Source organism: Taeniopygia guttata, chromosome 2 (assembly GCF_048771995.1).
Source record: "Taeniopygia guttata chromosome 2, bTaeGut7.mat, whole genome shotgun sequence".
Taxonomy (NCBI): Eukaryota; Metazoa; Chordata; class Aves; order Passeriformes; family Estrildidae; genus Taeniopygia; species Taeniopygia guttata.
The window spans coordinates 41,810,060-41,830,721 of NC_133026.1; the positions used below are offsets into that span (position 1 = coordinate 41,810,060).

The 20,662-nt window shown below is 46.9% G+C and overlaps 1 protein-coding gene across 1 annotated transcript in view; it reads right to left on the minus strand.

The window, feature by feature from the left end:
• Window positions 1–9,703, minus strand: part of TRIM71 (tripartite motif containing 71) — a 53,002-nt gene extending 43,299 nt beyond the window's left edge. The window contains exon 1 of the mRNA XM_041714477.2: window positions 8,775–9,703. Within this exon, the coding sequence (XP_041570411.2) occupies window positions 8,775–9,656 (882 nt within the window). The 5' untranslated portion in view covers window positions 9,657–9,703. The remainder of the gene's footprint in view (window positions 1–8,774) is intronic.
• Between the last annotated feature and the right edge of the window lie 10,959 nt (window positions 9,704–20,662).

The following is a 20,662-nucleotide window of genomic DNA, read 5'->3' on the forward strand; positions in this document are numbered from 1 at the left end:
ACTAAAACATCCTGGAACTATACAGTTGACTTCCAAAAGCACAGCAGAACACAGCAGCAGCAAGACACCAGGAGCTACCTGGTGGCTCTCTTACACCCTCCATGCCTGACAGGGCATTATGCCAGGTTACATAAGCTCAGCAATAGTAACCTTGCCAGGCAACACATACTGACTCGCTCACTGGTGCACCACACTACCAACCCTGACAAGACAGCAGCATTTCTCTAGTCCCTGATCCAGCACTAGGTTGGATTACAAAGCTTAGGGGCATCTGTAATGCAGACAGCTTTCAAGCTTTGCTCACACCCAATATTTAAGGCTAGGGATTTTTATTTGTACACTTAACTATCTGACAGTGTGAATAGCTGCATAAAAAGAGCCACTGAAGTGAAGGGGGAGGGAAAAGGGGAAGATTTGACATTTCATAGCTGACATTTTACCCCAAATAATAGTTTGCCTTTTGTTAACCAAGAGCAGCTAAACAAAAGACTGTACAACATTAGTTTTTTTAGCATATGCCAGCCACTCTGGACAGCAAGTACCTAGACATCCAAACAGAATCCACAAAACCCAAGACAACACGGGAAATGGGGAAGTTACAGCAACAAGCTCTAACACTACCATCCAAGAATCACACTAAAGTTTGATTGCTGAATTTCAGGTCCTTGCCAGCCTTTTAATCCAGCCAAACACAGCATTTGATAGTTCTGTACATTCACAATACCTTGCCTAGCAAAAGGAAATATTTACAGTACATGGTATTTTATAACAACATTGGCTACCCACAAAATATATTAGAAGGGGCATGTAATACAAGCAACCAATTGAAAAAGACAGGGTTTAGCAAACTTCACAAAACACCTTTAAATATTTTGGTTATGCATGGAGACTAAGCAACATTAGAAGGAAAATGATGCAACACAAGTTTAGCTATTACCTTTGGCTCACCAAAGCATCATTCTCCCCCACAACACAGATTAAAGGGTGAGCATTTGCTGTTCTCACATCCCTGGAAAGCACTGGTATAAAAGAGCAGCCTTGGTGATTTGCTTGTGTGCTCTTAGGAGAGAATACTGTAGTAATGAACAGGAGTAAAACATAGCTACTGAGCTGACAGCAGTCGCCTTTGGTTGGGTTAATTTGTCTACTTCTGAAATTAGTTTAAAGACAATTCACATGTTTCTTCAGTTGAGGTTTTCTCTGTAGCATTTATGGCGTATTCACAATCCCCAGAATATTAAGTACCCAACTCTGAAAAGTGATTCTCACCCACTGCCAGTCCAGCAAGTTTAGAGCTTGCCTCAAGTTGCCTCCCTACTGCTGGGAGGTAATCCATTTTCTCCCAGTCAGCACCAGTACAGAGGCATACAGAACCATAAAACAATAAGTATTTGAAGTTTCCAGTCCAAGTTTTAGTCACTCCAAAAATATTTCAACCACATATGAAGGAAACTGCTAACTAGTCATCATCCTAGCCAGCAAGTTCACCATCTGGGGTTTTAGCAATGCATGTTACACACTCAAGTGAAATAACAGGAATGGAGCTCTTATTTCTTAGAGCTGAACACATAACTATGAATTAATTCTTCTGTCAGTATTGCACACATATCCAAGATGCCTGAACAACACAGAATATATATTCATGAGCCTCATCTGTGGGTACTGGGTTTTATTTCTTTTCATATTATGCTATACAGCTAGAGCTTTCAAAGCTGGCCAACATTTTTAGTTGCTTAAAAAGATTAGCAGCTATACTAAATTCTATAACTGAAAAGAATTTATTTTGTTGAGGTTGATAGCAGAAGAAGAAACAAGTAGCTGAGAATCAAAAGAACTTTAGAAAAGAAGCACACTACTGTATTAGCCACATGCAATTTCTCTTCTTTAAGATGGTAGAGCAAGGAGGAATAATAAAATTATATCTGAGGTGACATTACATAGTAAAGAAGTTTTTGTACTCAAGGTAGAAGTTGACAGACATTGCTCCAATTCCTTAACATGTTTTTTGTTCCATTTCTGTAACCTGATTCAGATGCACAAGCTTAATTTTTTAGGAGGACCAAACCCATCCCACCCACAGAGCCCTTCTTCAAGCACAGCCAGGGAAAGGAGAAAACAAGCCATGGAACGGGCTGCAGCTGAGCCCAAAGAGAACAGCTGAAACAAAGTCAATATGCTGAATATATTTTGGGATGAGGGACATCCATTCATTACATTAACCAGTATTTGATTGCCAAGCAGTAGCCAGTCCCATCCAGTATTTCTACACTTTTTAAAGACTTTGAATGATAGGTTAAAAGCATTAGTAAAAATTATGTACTACATAACTGATCCAAGACTGTATTTAACTGCTCTACTGAAAGTGGATTACAGCTGAAGACAGTAAACCCCTTCTGTGATATGTTATCTGTGGTAACATTAGTCTTGCATTCAGTGCATTGTTTGTGCAGCTTAAGATCTGTGCTCTCAACACATCATGATTCTTTCTTTGCCTGATGGAAAGACACCAACAACTTTGCAGGAAGGAAGGGAAAATATGGGAGGAAAACTAGGAAGACACTGGGTCAAGACAGTATTGAAAGAGGAATGATGCCGCCTTGACTTTAAAACAGAGGAACTAAGTAGTTTTCCTTTAAGGAAGCATGGTCTACCAAGCATGTTTACATGCTCTGAAGGTTTAGCTGAAAGGAGACTCTGCTACACATGATGAAAGATTTCATCACTAAATTGAAGCAAATATTCTGCCAGACCTTCTCTCCCAGTTACAAGATAGACTTCAAGGCATCAGTTCTAACAAAACTGTAATTTTAAAAAATTGTGGGTATACAGTAGTCTAGTTTCATGCCTATTTATTGTATGCATATCTCCAGCTGTATGTCAGTACAATCTCAGAGGTCTATGCTGCAACCTGCAAGCATTAATACTCTTACACACAACAATACTCTTGCGTTTTCAAAGACAGGTTCTAAGTAAAAACAGTCTATGAAAGTTGCCTGAACATCCAAGGCATCTCTGCTTCTTCCAAATTTTACTCACTGAAAATTGTCTAAAGTCATGTTTAATTAAGCCAGTAGTGTAACAACCATATTATCACCAAGAGAAAGACCTGACAACTTTGCTGTATTTACCCTAAAATGGTGAGCAGATTTCAACACCAGTCAACTGCAAAGCAGGGGGGGTTGGATTCTCCAGTATGGTATTAAAGCTGTTTTAAAACACAAAAATTTTAATTTTAATTCTCTTACTAAAGAGAAGGAGTTAAATAAAATGACTTCTGAATGCAGGGAAGAGCCAGGAGCTAAAGATGTGATGGGAAAGGGGCATCTAAAGGGAAGGTAAGGCAGAGTAATCCCAGAGGTTTAACACATGATAGCTGAATAGTATTTGCAAGTTAAAAAATATTGGGGAAAAAAAAAAGATTATTCCAACCCCTTACCATCCTAAGGATGTTAAATCCACATTCCATATATCACATATGAACAAAATAACTCACTACCCTGCTTTCTTCATCAGGAAAAAGTTAAAAAGGAAAACACAACTGTCAGTAACCTAATCTGAAGCACTGTCCTCAGATGGGCACCTGTATGTGCATTTGGTATCAGAAGAGAAAAGGCACAGTAATTATGATAAATGAAGGCTGCATGAATACAAAGAACTACATGCAGTTTCTTACATAAACTGGAAGCATGAATTTCTCTAGCATATTTTGTCTCTAAAGCTGAAGCTCTAGCAGTAACAACACCAGCAACACAAAGTGTCCCATTTTAAAACCACTGCCTCTGGATACACGCCTAAATTTTTTAATCTCTTTGTTAGGTGGCAAAACCCTTAATCATTACAAAGAGAAACAGCAAGCGCCTGTACCACACACTGCAGTTTCATATAAATAACCCATGAGCAAGAAATGCAGAACTGGAACTGGGAACTCGGGCATACTCCCACTGCATCAGCCAACTACTTTGGCGAGACGTGTGGGTGGATGGCACTGGGAGCACCACAGAGCAAAGCTCAGCATTTGGCCATGTGGAAAGCCATTACACCAAAGCAACCACATTTAACCTACCATTCCTGTCTAACCACTCTATTCCTTCTTTCCCTCATACCAGTTCAGCTTGCAATTAAAATAAACTTATACCAGTGCTAGCAAAGGGGAAAAAAGTTTTCTGTCATGTTAAGCGAGTTAAATTGGCTCACAGAAGCATCTCCCGAGTGCACACAGCCAAGCCTGGTGAGAACAGAGAAGGAAGTGAGAGCCCCTATTCTCCAAATAGCCATGAGATGTTAAGACAGCTTGCTCCCTATTGTGAAACCACAGCTTTACCCTACATTAGAGCAGCCTATATGACAAATTCAATCAGCAAATTTAGCCAAGGTACCAGCTAAGTAGCTTTCAGTTCAGCTGACAGCTATGCAGTTGAATGCTTTCTCCTATACATGTACAATCCTCCAAAAATTGCATCATTCACAATCTGTAAAACAGGAAGAAGGACAATCCTCCAAAAATTGCATCATTCACAATCTGTAAAACAGGAAGAAGGAATATGTTTTATTTGTAATCTAAAAAGATAAAAAATCCAGGTATATATGCAACCCCAGAATTCAACATAGCAATCTGATTTTAGTGATCCTTGTCTGCATGCTCCAATAGCCCCATGAACCATTGCAACTCACAGACATGGCAAAAAAAGAGTTTGTAAATTAATCTGATCAGTTAAGAACCTGACCAAAGACAGACATGATGCAAGGAGAAGGAACAGTGTGTCTAAGGGCAAGGGGAGAAATGCCTTTAGAATTCTTTCTTGCAACAGAGGGAGCTGTGGAGCTACAGGGTTTTGTCTTGTGTCTTGGTAGTGCGTGAGCCATTTCTAAAATGGAATCTGTAGAGCAATATGACAACTAGAAGGGTCACACACCATTAAGCTGACTGAATTTGGCAACTCCACACTTTCCCTAGAAAGTGTTAGAAGTCTGCTATTAAAGTGTTTTGACTGTCCGCCACTGTTATAATGAAATTATATTCAAGCACACAGGAGCTCTGGCATAAATGAAACCCCAATTATTTAACTTCAACTTGTGGCATTTTCCACTTTCTGCAAACTCACTTGAATTCAGATAGTTTATCAATACAAACCAAGTGTCCTACAGCTGTTTCAACATTTTCTCAGATCACGGTTTAGTTTACAGTCTATTAATACTTCCAAGAGAAGAAAAATAGAGGCGCTCTTTCAGTCCGAGATGAAACAATTAAGAACACATTGACATATCAGGTAGGATATTTAATTATAGGTAAGACTAAAGTAAAATCTTTTTCAAGTCCTCTACTTGGTTTTTGTAACAATAACATCCTAGTTGCTACTGCAGCATTGATAGTGCTGTACACACAAAAAAACACTGCCAGACAAAAGAAAATTATTAGGGTTACTTTTGTAGAATGCTTTGAAACATCTGAAATTAAGCATTTCCCCTGCTGCCATGATAGCATTTTACATCAGACAGTGAGGTTCCCAGTAGTAAACCACCAGACTGGATTTCAACAGAAGCTCTATAACAAAGAATTGTCTTTTGCTTTCTGCCCCAACCCAAACGGTTTTATTCACCTTCTTTCATGCATCACTGTAGTATCTGCAGGCAGTGAAAGCAGTGTCCAGGAAAACATGAAAGCAGTACCCAGGATTCTACTCCCTGATGTTTGCCACTAGTGTAACAGTCAATATTCTCTGTTTCAGAGACTGTTATGTACTTACAGCACACAACAGGAGTCAACAGCTCAACCAAGACTAGAACTATCGCCACTAAAAAGAGACTACATGCCAGACATCCCAGTTAAGAGCTGAAATCTGCATTTAGAGGATGAGCAACTACATTGATCTTGTTTGGCAAATGTGTATGTGTACTCTTGTTTTGAAACTGGGAACACCCTGTAAGTAACCACCCACGGTGCTATTTCCCTTCTCACTCGAGGGAGTCTCAAAGCAGAAGTGGAATGAGGGAAAATTATGGGGAATGGACAGTGATTCCCAGAAGGAGGGGTGGAAAGACCAACAGGAACAGGATGAAAGGTAACAAATGAGTAGCAATATTGGGACAGGAGTATCATGTTCTAGGCAAGAAGGCACAAAATAAGGGCACTAGCAACTTCTGTGCAGAAAACCCTCAGGGATGGGGTCAAAGTCCTTGTAAGGAGGATGTATCCTGAAGAAGGAGAACTCTGAAATTTAAGAGAATATAAGGAATATAAGAAATTTAAGAAATTTAAGAGAATTACTCTTCCAGCAGCTTGCAGATGAGATCTGCCTATGCCCAAACCTTACCTGCATGAATTAATCTGGGGGAATATCCTGTTCACCAGCTTTTCTCACATAGTAATATTAAGGTTTCAGGCTACCATTCCTGTCTTGCATTTTAGGTTTGTTTTTAAACTATTAGCCCCACAAAGTACCCAAGTGATGCACTAAGTACTCTCCTGGAAGGCTGCCTTTCTATTATCGTTCCTTTTATGAGGTTGTAAATAGCATTCTTAAACAAGCAATAACCCTCACAGTTTTGCAGCCACCCTTTATCAGAAAAAAAAAAAAGTTGTACACCTCACCCATATTTTTAGCCAAAGTGATAAAGATTTACAGAACAAACTGTTCCAAACAGTCAACCTCCTCCAAACAATTCCTCTGGAGTGAATAATAAATACTTGCAAATGCTGATCAGGCACACCTGCACTAAGGAGCCACCAAAACTAATCAAGAACAGTAGTAGATCATTAATTTGCAGAATAAAAGCCTTTCTCAACAGGAGCTGAAGGTTTGAAAATACTTATTTGTTTTAAAACAATTTCTAGGTCTACAGGACCCAGGAACACCCAAACCAAATCCTTTAAGAGGTGTACTCTTTTCAGAGGGCACTGTTGAAAGTAAAATTATGTAAAATAAACTAAGCTTTTTCAGAAGTTACTTCTAGAAAAGCCATACAGTTTAAGCAAGGCTAGAATACCTTTGTTTTCTTTGCAATTTAAGCTTTTAAGTCCACAAAATACCTTGGAGCTCCTATCCCAGCTACTTTTTTACTAAGTGATTCAGACTACATTGCATTAGGAGCTGGATATTCTATGCTACGGCCAAAAGCCCTCAATTGTTTCGTTTTTACACAGTTCAAAAAGAACTTTCATCTACTAAGAACAAAAAAACCTAGAAGCTTTCTAGCCTGTACCATAAGACCAAAGTTATACTCCAAAATGAATGCAGAAAAACGTTTTTTCCTAGTGTCTTAAAAACATCACGCCTTATTTCAGTCTAGCATTCAGTATTACACAAATGCATTAGGAAGCCCAATCTTAGGGAGATACTGAGATACAACAAAAAGCTGTAAGCAGCCCAGCTGCCATAATGTTTCTGGGTTGCCTTTTTTTTTTGTTAAAAGACTTGATTGGTCTGGAATCATATTTAATGTCCCCCAAATATAATTTTAAGGTCTTTCTTTTTCCACAGAATTCATACAGTGTGTCCTCTGCCACTAGTAACTTTAAGAAACCCAAAATGCCAGACCTTTCTAGAATTATTTCATGGCTACAACAACATCAGGAGATAGAAAAAGTGTCCCTGAAAACTGAAGAGAAAGGCATCACCACATTTCCCTAGGCTAAATGTCTTGTGTATCAGTTAAGCAAGCATCCCACAGGAAACTCTTGTACCACCCCTGTCCTCAGGCTGGTTTTCCCCTGAAGCCCCTTGTTGTGTTGTCCAATTTCATCCTGGGAGGAAACTACCTCCAACACCGGTTACTGGAAAATTCCAGCCAAATCCCCCCCACGTTGACCTCCCAGAGCAAAAGGGGAAAGTCAGCAGATCACTATTTTCCAGCTTCAAACGAAAAATCAAGTTTCAGACTATCACAGTAAGAAACTATCCCAATGAAACGTAAGACACTTTCAAGTACATTTTGAAGAAGCCACTGCCTCTTTTAAGATCTACAACTTAGATCACCAGAATCACAACTTGCAAAGCCAAAGCGTTTTAAATTAACACCACAGTTCTGTTTTTGCATCAGTAGATGTTTGCCACCACAGAAGCAGACAAGATACTGACCAAAAGCAGTAGATGTAGCTGGCATATACAAGAGTGAGTATCTCTGCTAACTTTTTCACTACCTTTTATTTATTTAGAATTAATTAATCAAAAAGGTGTCCTTTTCTCAACACAATTATCTTCCTTCCCTGTTTATTCGTTTTTCTTTCTCCAGTGGGTCACACGCCGAACACGGCTGTGCAAAACAGACGCTACAAACCAGTTTAACTTAGCATTGGGACTCTGGGGGACCCCAAACCTCTTTCTCTTGCATCTCCACGGCCCCGCCACCCCTCGGTACGCGGCCGACGAGCTTCTGGGGGGCACAGCGCCCGCAGCAGCCCACTGCCCCCTGCAAACCCTTCACGGGCAGACCGGGGCTCCGCCGGCCGGCTCCGGGGACAGCATGTCCCGCACCTGGCGGAGGGGTCCCCCGGCTCACCTCCTCCTCCTCCTCCCGGGCGGCGGCGCGGAGCAACGCCCGGTGGGAGCGGGGCGCGCCCGGGACGCTGCCGCCTCGCCGCACGCCCTCCCCCGGTGCGCCAGCGGCTCCTGCGGCCGCATCAGCCGCGGCCGGAGCGGCGCTGCCCCGCGGCCCCAGCCCCGCGGCCGGTCCCCGCCGCCCCCGGCAGCGAGCGATGCGGGCGGGGGCCCTCTGGCGCCGGCCAGGGGCGGGAGCGCGGCCGCCCCTTCCCTCCCTCCCTCCCGCGCCGCGCTCACCTCGTCGTCGTGGTGCTGGCAGTAGCTGGCCCGGTCGGGGAAGACAGAGAGGATGTTGTACGGCGAGGCGGGGTAGGGCGGGCTGAGAGCGAGCGGCGCGGCGGGGCCGGCGGCGGCGGGGCCGGCGGCGAAGCGCTCGATGAAGTGGTCCTTGGTGAGGCGGACGCGCTGGTGCGCCCGCACGCAGTTGTCGCACAGGTGCTCCTGGCAGTCGAGGCAGCGGGAGCTGGCGGCGTTGCCCTCGTCGCAGGAGCTGCAGCGGGGCTCGCCCTGCCGGCTGTGGGGCCGCCGCAGCAGGAGCGCCGCCGAGCCGCCGCCGCCGCCCGAGGAGGAGGACGACGACGACGTCGAGGAGGGCGCGGCCGAGGCGGCGGCGGCGGGCGAGGAGCCGGCGGCGCGGGGCGGCCCCGGCGGCGGGCGGCCGTGGTGCCGGTTGTTGCTGCCGCCGCCTCCGCCCGACCCCGCGGCGGGGCCGGCCCCGGCGGCGCGGCCGTTCTTCTGCTCGTCGGCGGCGGCCGCCACGACGACGACGTCCAGCAGGTTGCTGAGGAGGAAGTTGGAGGAGGGCAGCGCGTCCATGCCCGAGGGCTCCGAGATCACCACCTTCTGGTCGCAGATGGGGCAGCGCAGCTTGAGCGCGTCCCCCGCGCCGGGGTGCCGCTGCGCCTCCAGGCACTGGCGGCAGAAGGCGTGCAGGCAGGGCAGGACGTGGAGCCGCCGCGGCGGGCCCCCGCAGGAGGAGCCGCCGCCGCCCCCGGAGGAACTGGAGGTCTGCGAGGAGGACGAGGAGGTGGAGGAGTTGGACGAGAGGGGAGCCGGCGAGCCGCACATCTCCTTGCACAGCGGGCAGATCTGGAAGTCGGACTCTGGAAACGAAGCCATTTGAGATGGGCCTGACTCCCCGATGGGGGGCAAAAACGTGTCCCTCCTCCTACCTCACAAAAAAAAAAAAAAAATTTAAAAAAAGCCTGGGCGGAAAAGCAGAGGCGCGGGGAGAAGGTAGTTCTGCAAGCAGCTTACGAGCAAGCTGGCATCGATCAGTCGTTTTGCCAAGTGGGATCGATGGGCCGGTTTTGCAAATACGGTGTCATCGATCCGGCGGTCTGCAGGGAGCTGGGTCCTCTCCTCGTACCTCGCTGCTGCCGGGCTGGCTGCTGCGGGGAGGGGGGAGTATTTTTGGTATCAAGGTGTAGCTGTCCCGTTCTCCCTTAGTAAATGGATCCTCTCTTCCCTCTCATGTACTTAACCCCCGATCCCCCGTTGCATTAGACAAATTGTATTGATTCCCCGATCGGTCAATACCTCACACAGTCTTCTCATCTCCCCCTCGGGTCAGCAGTTTGACAACGTGGTTTGGTTACTTGTCCTCTTCCTCAACAGAAAGTGCATGGGCGCCGACCGCCCGATCCCCGCCGCATCCAGCGGGGACCGAACTCTGTTCGCCGGTGCTTGGCTCCGGTTCCCACGGCCGCAGAACCGGGTCGGGGCGGCAGTGCAAGTCCCTCTCGGCCGGGCGGGTGCGGGGGCAGCAGGGGCTTAACTCAAGTTTCGCTCTTTCTTCTTGGGGCGTTGGGTTTTTTCCTCTTTTCCTTTAAACCTGTGCTTGTCGGGGGGGAAGGGGAAATTTCGTTTCAGTTCCCCCCTCCACTTTTGCAATCCAGAGCAGCTCTAGGAGAGAGAGAGGCACTGAAACACAGTGGCCAGGCAGACTTCTCCGGCTCCAGTCTTCCCCCGCCGACGCCTGCTCCACCACCGCATGACTGGGGGGTGGGGATGGAGGGCGGCGTTGGTGCCCACCCCACCGGCAGAGACTCACGCTGGCGGGACGCGGAGGAGGAGATGGGAAGAATAAAAGGGCTCCGAGGACGGCCAAGAAGGGGTAGTCCCTTCTCTCGCCTCTCCAAGTCCCGGCTCCCGCCGGACGCCTTCCTTTACTTGGGGCTTCCCGCGGAGGGCAGCGCCGATCCCGCAGCAGCCCCGGCACACGCGGTACCCGGCGGCTCCTGCCGGCCGGTCAGTGCCGCGGGCTCGGCGCGGCTCGCAGAGGCTGCTGCGGCCGGGCAGAGGAGCAGCGGCAGGTCCCCGCCGGCCGCCCTGAATTATTCATGGGGGGTGTATTATATTCGCTCGCACAAATTGGAGCCGCTGTGCAATGCTATCCGAGAGCGCTACGCTCGCCCCCTCCTCCTCCTCCTCCTCTCCGGTTCTCTCTCGCTCTGAGCCCCTGCAGCGCCTAGGATCACATTTCCTTTGTCATCTCGCCTCTTCGCGTGGTGTTTTATTGAGAAAACAAAAATAATATAAAACCCGAAGAAGAGGCGAGAGGAGGCGTGGGGGGCGGCGGGAGGAAAGCAGCGAAAACCAAAACGCCCGCCTCCCCCGCGATCTGCCGAGCCGGAGCCCACCGGCCCCGGGGGGTAAATTAGCAGGAATTACTCACTGATGCGGCAGCACCGTCCCAGGCGCCGTGGGATCCGGGGAGAGCCATCGCGCCGGGCGCCTTCCCCGCCTGGCGGGGTGCGGAGGGCGGCCCCGGGGGGGGCGCGGGGCTGGCGGCGGCGCTGGCTCCGGCCCCGCTGCGGCCGCCGGCACTGGGGCGGCGCGGCGTGCGGGAGCCTTTTAAGCTCCGACGGCGCGGGCTGACTTCCGCCCGGCTGCGGGGGGCGGCCGGGGGGCGGCGGCGGCGGGCAGGAAACATTCGCCCTCCTCCGGCCCGACCTGCCCCCATCCGTCCGCATCCAGCCCCCTTCGCCCACCCCCCATCTTTTAGTAGCGCCGGTTTCAGCGCCGGGGACTCCCCCTACCACCGTGGGTCTGACGCGCCGCGGCTCGGGCGGTCGCCAGACCCTCGCGCCCTTTTTGGGTTTGGGAGGCGAGCGGGGCTTCGGGGCCGTTCTTTGAAAGCACCGAGGCGTTAATGCAGCTTTAAACATTAAGTCCCCCGAGAAATTGTTTTCTGATGCCCAGTCTAGGGGTGACGGGCTCCTCTCCGCGCTCTTGCGGTTGCCGCCGGCTCTGCCATGCCCGGGCGGGCGAGCCCGGGGCGGGTGGCTGCTGGGCAGGGGCCGGCGCTTCCTCTCCATCAAAGTGACGCGATGGAGTTAGCGAAAATCAGCGGGGATGCCATTTGCGCTGCTGCGAGACCGCACTTAAATAAAAATCCGCAACAATTATTTTGGTTTTGATGAAATGCCCCGCCACCAGCAACGTGGGGGTGGAAAGTTTCGGCTCTGCAGCACGACTGAGTGGCCACCCTCTTGGTTTGAGGAGCTTGCGGGAGCAAGAGAGGATGCATGGCATTGGACTCTTAACAAGGAAACTGGAGATCTGAGAAATTTTAAAACGTGGAACTGGCTTAAAGATTGGAAAGACAAAAAGGAAAAGGGATAAAAATGGGAAAATACAGATATTAGTGAATGGAAGCATGTGTAAATAACCAAAATAAACTCAAAATTAATTACTGTTCAGTAATGATAATACATTCTCAGAACCACCACAGAACAGGAAAACTAGTTATTAAAATATATTTAGTTATGTTTCTCCTTTGTTTAGCCTTGGATGTACAAACAACTAACGCTATTTAGGCCTTAGATGCACAAATAACACTAACTTAAATTGTCTACTTAAAAATGTCTTTTGTCTTCTGCTGGCAGGTACTAAACACAGCTCAAGCCATGCCTGTGGGGATCTCAAAAAGCCCTTCAGAGAACTGAGAAACTCAGGAGCGCTAATACCCTTATGCAAGACCAAGCAATGGGAATTGTTGATGAAGTCCATGGGGCAAGACAGGTGCATTAAGTTGTAAACAAGCATGAATATTTATTATGCCCCTCAGTAGTATATTCTGCTGAGAACTTGCCTTATGTATCACTAAAGGATTTGGCTCTGGGCTGTGTTCTTTACATTACACATCCGTATGTTCGCTTTTGAGCATGCAGGCAAAATCCACCACAGCTTTGACTATCCAGAGGTTAAAAAATCATTGAGCCTTGCCTCAGCTCTGTTTATTTGTCCTGTGGTTGCTGCAGAGAGTTATGATGTTGCAGAGCTTGTCCTTTCCCTGATGAGTCAGTTGTGAAGAGCAGGAATTCCCTCCCTGAACAACAAGCACATGGTTGATCTGTAACGCTTTGCACCAGCTCCCTCAATGGAAACTGTCATCTTTTGTGTTCAGAAATATTTTAATTGGGCAGAAATTCCCAGATGCATGTCCCCAGGCATATCTGACACCCCTGCTTCCCTCAGTGACAGCTGTTTGCTTTCCAGCAAACTGGCTGAAGGGGGCAATTCTGCACACGGATGCTTCAAATGGTCCTTAACCGGCTCACGATGCTCTGTGGAAGGTCCTTTTTGCTGACAGGATCCACTGTGTTTGTGCCAAGGCTCCTGAAGCTCGTTTACATCTTACGCCCTCCCTGAGCTTGTAAAAGGCTATAAGCAATTCACTGTCCCTGAACAGAGGGTCCTTATTCTCCAGCTGTCACCCTCATGTTGGAGCACCTCTGTCTTGCTGAATCAAAGTCCTCCTTTTCTTCTCTCTCCACTTCCACCACTGAAGGAATGCGACATTTTGAGGCATCCTCCAGTTATGGATGGCTTTCTGTCTTCACTATGAAAAATGCTGAAATAAAGCTAAAGGGAACACACCGGTATTACAATCCTTCTGAAACATTGGTTGCTGGAGCATTTGTGCGCTCAACTACACAGCGGATAGCACCGTGTATTTTTCTGCTTAATGCATTGACTCAATGCTTTTTGATTCAATTAAGTTGTTCTGCTATAAAAACACCCTCAGCTCTCCTCAGAGAGAGGCCTCAATATATTTCATTTGTTTTCTAAGCTGACAAACACCGTGAGTGAGTAACAGCATGGGGGTGATAGGTGGAGTGCGGAGGCTTCTCATTCCTTGTTGGACAGCAGGATGAGAACTTATTTTTATGATTTTTCCCTGGGAAGCTAGTGCTTTGCGTTTTCCCTTTTTTTTTTTTTTTTTTTTTTTTTTTTTTTTAAAAACAAAAGAACAATAGCTATCCTGGTTAGCAGGGCTATTGTCCCTCTGTGCCAAATAAATGAAATCTCCCTGCTTACGTGAGCGTCTGAGACATTTCTCTGCATTCTGCTCGTTCTCCTTTGTGTTACTCTGCTGAGGTTTCTTGCATTTTATCCCCCTTTTTCCAGTCTTTTTCAACCCACTTCTTTCATCTTTCTTTTGTCCTCCATTCATACACTGTTGCTGGTCTGAATTTGAAATTATGTAGTTTGTACTAAAGGCAAGCCCATATTTTACACTGAAATCATAAGTGTGTCATGATCATGTCAGAACTATGTTAGAACATTAACCATTAAAACATTCTAACAATGCTGAAACCTAGGCATGAATGGTCAGATCTTCAGAGACACGTAACAAAAATCTAAATAGCTCTGAAGATCTGGGCCAGCTTCTACCTAGTCGAAAAAAATCTCTCTTTGGCAACATTTGTCTGTCCTTGACTAATTGCCCAGCCACTGCAGCTAAAGGATGCATTAATTTTTTTTTTCTTTTTTCCCTTAAATTTTAGTGGAAAATAGGACATTAGGGCAGAAGACTGCACCTGAGTCATTCTCTGGCATCTGCTTAGAATACCAGGATGTGCTTTCCACTTGGAAGCTCTGTTTTTTTGAAGGAAAGCCTTCTGCCTTCTGCCAGCAGCATTACAGGACAAACAGAATGGTGTTCCTGCCAAAAGCAATGCAGCTGGAAAACCCAGGGGTCTGGAGGTTAAAAGCTTTGTTAAATAGAACCAGGTAGAGTAATCACAAGTTTGGGGATATTTTACTGTAATTTTAGAGGCAAACATCCACAGAAAGAGCTCTCCCCTATGCCACCTGTGTGAAGTGGTCCAGCAGCCTGATGTGGTTTGTTCTGCTGTGCTGAGCACCAAGGCAGTGTTGTGAGCTCAGAGCTCAGCAGGTCTTGTGAGCAGGAGTAGCTGAGGAGCTGGGGCAAGTGCCTGAATGTGCACAGGTAATGGTAAACAGAGGGGTCTGAACTCCTGTTATCATTGTTGCTGTTTTGCACCTGAGGACCCAGAAAACATTTCCAACTCAAATATTGCAATACCACTGCCATAAAAAGCCAATACAGTGGTTCATAGCTTCAAATTCTGCACAGTCTTTCCTAAGTATTATCAAGATCTAAAAATCTCCCTGTCCTGCTCCCCCTGAGAATCCCCTTCCTTTTTTATCTGTTAACAAAGAGACAAAAGATACAGCATTACAGCCTTCTTGGGATTTTTACCTCTCCTGCTCAAGAATTCATCTAGTAAATCAATGTACAAAAATATCACTTACAACAGGTCTACTCACAAAGAAAGTCTTTAGCGAGATCTTGATGCTGGTGTAGCCTTTGGAGATTTCACATTTGTCAAATAGTGCCAGACAAATGAAAGAGGAAGGTTTTGTTCTTGATCTTTAGCTCACTGTTATTGACTTATTCATTACACTCAGAGGAATAGCCATCTTTTTTTAGGTTTTCACCACAACTGTGCTCCATGGACAACTGTGCCACTTAAGTTCAGCCACTTTAGCTCTGATTTGTGCTGGGTTTTTTTTTTCTCCTTCCCTCATTTTTCCTCTTGTGAGCACAAACTTCTAAATTTGCCTCAGATTCCGAATTTGCCATGCCTGCTCCTGCACACTGACTCTTGCTCAACCATATATCTGTCACTGGATCCATTAGTAAGTACAGTAGTAGTAAGCTCAACTTTCTGCATGTGTTGCTGACACATTCCTACAAGCTTCCTGTAGGGTATGCTGGATCTTGAGCAGAGGGTTGGGGAGCAAAGAAGTGTTGTCCCCATGGTATAAATCATTGGAAAATGGCTTGCTCAGCGTATTAATTCAAGCTCTTGACACCCCCTCCTCCACCCATCCATCTCCCCTACAGCAGGGTTACCTTGAGTTTAAAGATGTGCTTGTTAGGATGTGATGGGATTCAGAAAAAAAAAGAGAGAGCCTCCTCTGTGCACATGTGCAAGAGAAATCTGTAGACTTGTTGGTGTGCATCTTTGCATCTGTACAGTCTTCAAGGGCTGACTTTGGGAAGCAGGGATCTTGCACTCAAGCAGCTGACATTACTTTTAACCTTAGAGACACTACCAGGTTTAGGCATCAATCCTCTGTTTCTAGAAAGAAGCAAGCACCTACTGCCTTGGTTTACAGCATTAAGCTCTGTAGGCAACTGATGCAAAGACATTATTTTTTGATGCGCTATAGAAAGTTTTGGGGTTTTTCACTTCTATTATAATGTCTCCAAGAGCACCTTTATGCTTAGGCCTTGCTCTAGCTTTCCTACTGCACAGTATGCATCTGAGACAAAACTAAATTAACTTTATTTCTTTTTTTTTTCCCCTGTGCATTCTGATAAATTTTTTCATCTTTTCAGAAATTCTGGCTGAAAAACATCTATTTCTAACCATTTAGTGGGATTTAGCATCACAAGGACTTTTAGCACTTTTACCTCCCAATGACTGTATCTCTAAAGCCAGTTTCCTCTTCCAGACTTCTCAAATCTCTCCCTATTCACCATCTGTTCAATCAGATTTCTTGTTAGGCTAAGTACCTGTGTTGGCTTTAATCTTTGATGATGACAGCTCAACTATTGCCCCCCAAGGATGGGCTCAAGGCCAGAAGATGCAAATGTCTGGTTCTTCTCACCCTGATTCTGTTCTAAACAGCTTTCAAATATGATGCGTACAATTAAGAATGGTATAAATCCATGTCTCAATCACAAGAAGTGACTTCACTGACTGGGAGTGAAAACTGATGCTGGAGTAGCCTTGAAGGTTCTCAAACTCACCTTCAACAAAATGTCCTATCAGATCACTTTTCCCTTTCAGGAAAAGCTTGGCAAAATAGACATACCTTGCAAACAGGCTCTGTGGGTCAAGAAATTACCTGAGCAGAGCCCTGACTGAACTCTGAGCAGCTTGAGGTAGAAAGCAGGTGCCAACATTAAGGGCTAATAACTGCAAAAATTTTGTTATTAGCCGCCTGTTTCCTGACACTGTTTGTGCTCACTCCGCATTTATCCTCTCCGCACAGTTAACTCGGCTGTAGCTCAGAAGTTCTCCTTACCTCTCTTATTCACATCTGCAAGATCTTTTTACTCGGCTGGGGGAGTGCCCCTAGCAGTGAGAGGTGGTGCACGCTGATGCTTAAGGGAGAGTGGCTTGTCAGCTGCTAATGCTTCTCCACAGCTGTGTAAACTCTGGGCGCAGGCAGCTGTTCCCCTCCAGATCTGGCGGCGGAAGCTGGGAAGCCTGGCACCCTCAGCTATTCATTACCAGCCCCCAAACTGGGAGCTGTGAGTGTTTCCTAACAGGCTGCAGCACTGCTGTGGCTGACCTTGTGCTGGGAAGGGTGAAGTGCTTGTGCAGTGTGTTCAGAGGGACAATAGTGTCTCCCATCTCTTTGAATGGTTGCGAAGGTCACCTACATCTTTCTACATCTTAATACTGCCTGCATCCAAGCACTGCCTCTCCCCTTCTGCCTCCTCATCATTATTCCCTGGGGAGTGTGGACAGATCGCTTCTCCCTCAGGGTCATGCAGTGTAATTCCCTGAGTGCTGGCAAACCGTGAACCTCAGCCAGTGGCAGTATCCTTCATACAGCACTAATCCTGACCCACAATCAGGTGCCGATCTCTCCTGTAGCTACTCTGATCAAGACAGATCAGTTCCAAAGGTATAAATTGAATGCTGAGAGGGAAAAGCAGTGCTATTTCTGCATTGTCCTTAGCAGGAAACATGCTTGGAACTAATTTGGACCTGAAGTGTTTAGGGTTTTATATGTTAAAACCAACACTGGTCAGGGACAGTACATACAAAGGTAATGTGCTCCTTTACGAGAGTGAATGAACAAGCAAGCAGCCAGGCAGGGTGCTAATCAAACTTTCTGGTTCATGTGAGTATTTATTGTGGTTATAATTGTGTTTCCTGTAGGGAAAGCTGTAAGGTGGACTCAGAGGAAGCTTCTGCTACCTTACAGCATGCTATTCCTCCAGGCTCAGGTTACAGGTTGAGGCTTTTGTGTACAGACATGCAAGAGGTTGGAGTCTCCTGTCTTGGCTGGAGTCTCCTATCTTCACTTCTCTGCAAAGACTCTGGGAGCAAGAAGTGACCTGTTAAGAGGCCTTTTTCCTCCTCACTGCTCCACCAGGGAGCCTAGAAGGAAGAAGTTCTTGGCCTGGCCAGCTCTCTCTGGCAGTGGGAGAAGGCAGCTGCCTCCTCTCCTACGTGAGACCTCAGTGGCATCCCTACAGTCCTTCGTAAAATGGACCTACAAAAAGAGCTGGCGAGTCATGTCGCAGCCCAAAGCCCCCTTGCATGCCACTGGGAAAAAAAGGCAGCTAAAACCCTTTGGGTGAGAGTCTTCTCCCAGAAAATGAGCCCCAAGGAGCCACAGGTTTCTTGGAGGCTATTAAATGTCCCTTTGCATGTGCCTCCTCACTGAGCACGGAAGGGCCCTGTGCCTGCTGGTGTAAAGCCTTCCCAGCGTACCTCCACCACAGCAGCTATAAATAGGCTGGGGGATAAGACAAAGGGAAGCTTTCTTAAAATGGAGGATACCACAGGTCATGTTTGCAGGAGCAGGAGTTGTACAGGGAAGTTTTAAAGCTGTTGATTTGGCTGACACTGTAGGTCTTAGAGAGGGGAACACTGTCACTCTAAGGATACTTTCCCTTTTTTGCTGTCTCTCCTTTCAAATAAAACCCACGTGCATTTACGGTGATGGATGTCTGCTGGGAAGAGGAGTTTGTATATTTTGTATAGCTTCTGTTCTCTGCTAGCTGCAGAGCTGTGGAGTTGTGCTGAGCCTGAGAGCCCCTTTTGTGAACCACTGCCTTGCAGTACAGATGCTCCTTTATTTAAATAAAAGCAGCCAGGGGGCTTGTGTGGTCTCTGCATGCAGACCCTTCCCTTCCAGTGTGTTTCACAACTACAGGCCTTTGGATGCTACTGCAAGCTGGAGAAGTAAAAATAAGGAAGGAGGGAGCGAGCCTCAGGAAACCAAATCAAATGGCGGTAGCAGCATCTCAGGAAGCTCGCCCAAGGTGGTGGGGTGCAGGGCAGGTGAAGAAGATCAGAAGAGTAGGAAATCAGGGAAACAGATGTGGCAATGCCAGGCTTTGGGGAGGGAGCTCCTGAGATGCAGGGCCAGCATTCCCATGCGTTCCCATCTGGCGGTGAAGGAAATTATGTAAAGTGGAGGGGCCAGGGGCCCCCTTTCTTATTTTTTTTTCTTCCAGTTCTTTTCTTCCTTCACTTCCCATGATGCAATTAAAGAGCCATTGCTGACATCATCATGTATGCATGCTGAATGCAGGCATTGTGTCTCGGCTGCAGTGCTGTACTATATATAGATTAGTTGCCAATCTCTGCTATGTATCAGCAGGGAAGACACCCAAGGAATTAAGAGAGCAGTTGCACTGTAGGACTCCTGGCTTTTGTCCCATGACCTCAAGACATGGTGGACTATACAGTGGAACTAGAAATAATCAAAGGTAAGTTATTTGGAGACAAAGCTAGGCAACTTTTGACTGATTGATTTGCAGCAGTGGTAGGGAACAGTCTTCTAGGTTGTGATGCACAAAGCAGAAGGACAATCTGACCCATGCATGTTGCTAGCTTCTTTTATGTAAAAACTAGTGGTTAGTAATCTTCTCTCACCAGACCCTATGCCAGGCAATATTAGATAGGCTGCTTCCTTGGCCTTGGGTAGATGAAGAAAAAGCATCCACCTGGGAATTGTTTTGGCCTTGTGGGCACTTATGGGGACAGAGTCAGTGACCTCCCCTCCATTAGTGGTAAATGCACCCTGCAATCCCCTGTGCAGAGACCAAGCAGAGCAGCCAGCGTCTGTCCTGCCACTGCCAGTGGCACTCTGAGAGGACCACTGCTCTATCTGCTGCCACTACATCCCAGGGAGCCTCTTCCACAATGAACCTGTTCAAGTGACCTTGCCAGCACTAGGTTAGAGAAATTTGTTCTTGTGCATTTCCAGCAGTAGCATTTTCTTTTGAAGACAGACAGCTCCATCAGATCCTTCTTCCTCCCACCCAGCCCTTTGGCAGGAGGTGACAGGAGGTGGCTGAGCCAATCTAACAGCTCAACACATCAGAAAGGGGCAAGTCCTGCTCCTTCCCTCCAGCTCCTGCACTTCGCTGCTCATCAGTGAACACCCCAGGCAGCTGACAGCAGGGTCTGATGAGTGCTCGAGCAGAGGTGATGGGATGGGGAGCTGGAGCACGAGGAGGTCGGGGGTCCTTGGAGGTAAGTAAACCTTCCCTGTTCAGCAGTGAGCTGTTAGATTGACTCAGACAACAGGCAATTTGAGGGTGTAAATTGACCCTAAAAGGAAAGCTTTGATGTTAGAGGCTTTTTTTCTTTCTTGTTGACTTCACTCCAGGCCAAATTCCAACTAAACTGTGGCCATAGCAGCTTTTTCAATCATTCCATGGAGACCCATACCAAGGTGATGAGACCCAGTGTTGCTGCAGCCCCAGGCACTCACCTCCCTGCCCTTACAGTGCCCATGGGCCAGTCACAGCATCTCTGTTCCTAAAAGACATTCAAGTCTTCACTGAGTAAATGGTATTTTTTGTCACTCTTCTGGTAGGAATTTGAAAATAAGTCAGGCAAAAATGTTTATTTCTTGTAGCCCCCATGAGAGTGACTGTTGCATTGGTAGCAGGCACAAAAAAACGCTACCAGGGTGGGTTTGAAAATCTTCAGGGGTGGAGGTTCCCCAGCCCCTCCTGCTCCTGTGTCTGACCTACCCATCACAACAAAGGCTTTTCCTTTCATCCAGGTGGGATTTTCCTTGCTGCAATTCCTGACTGCTGCCTC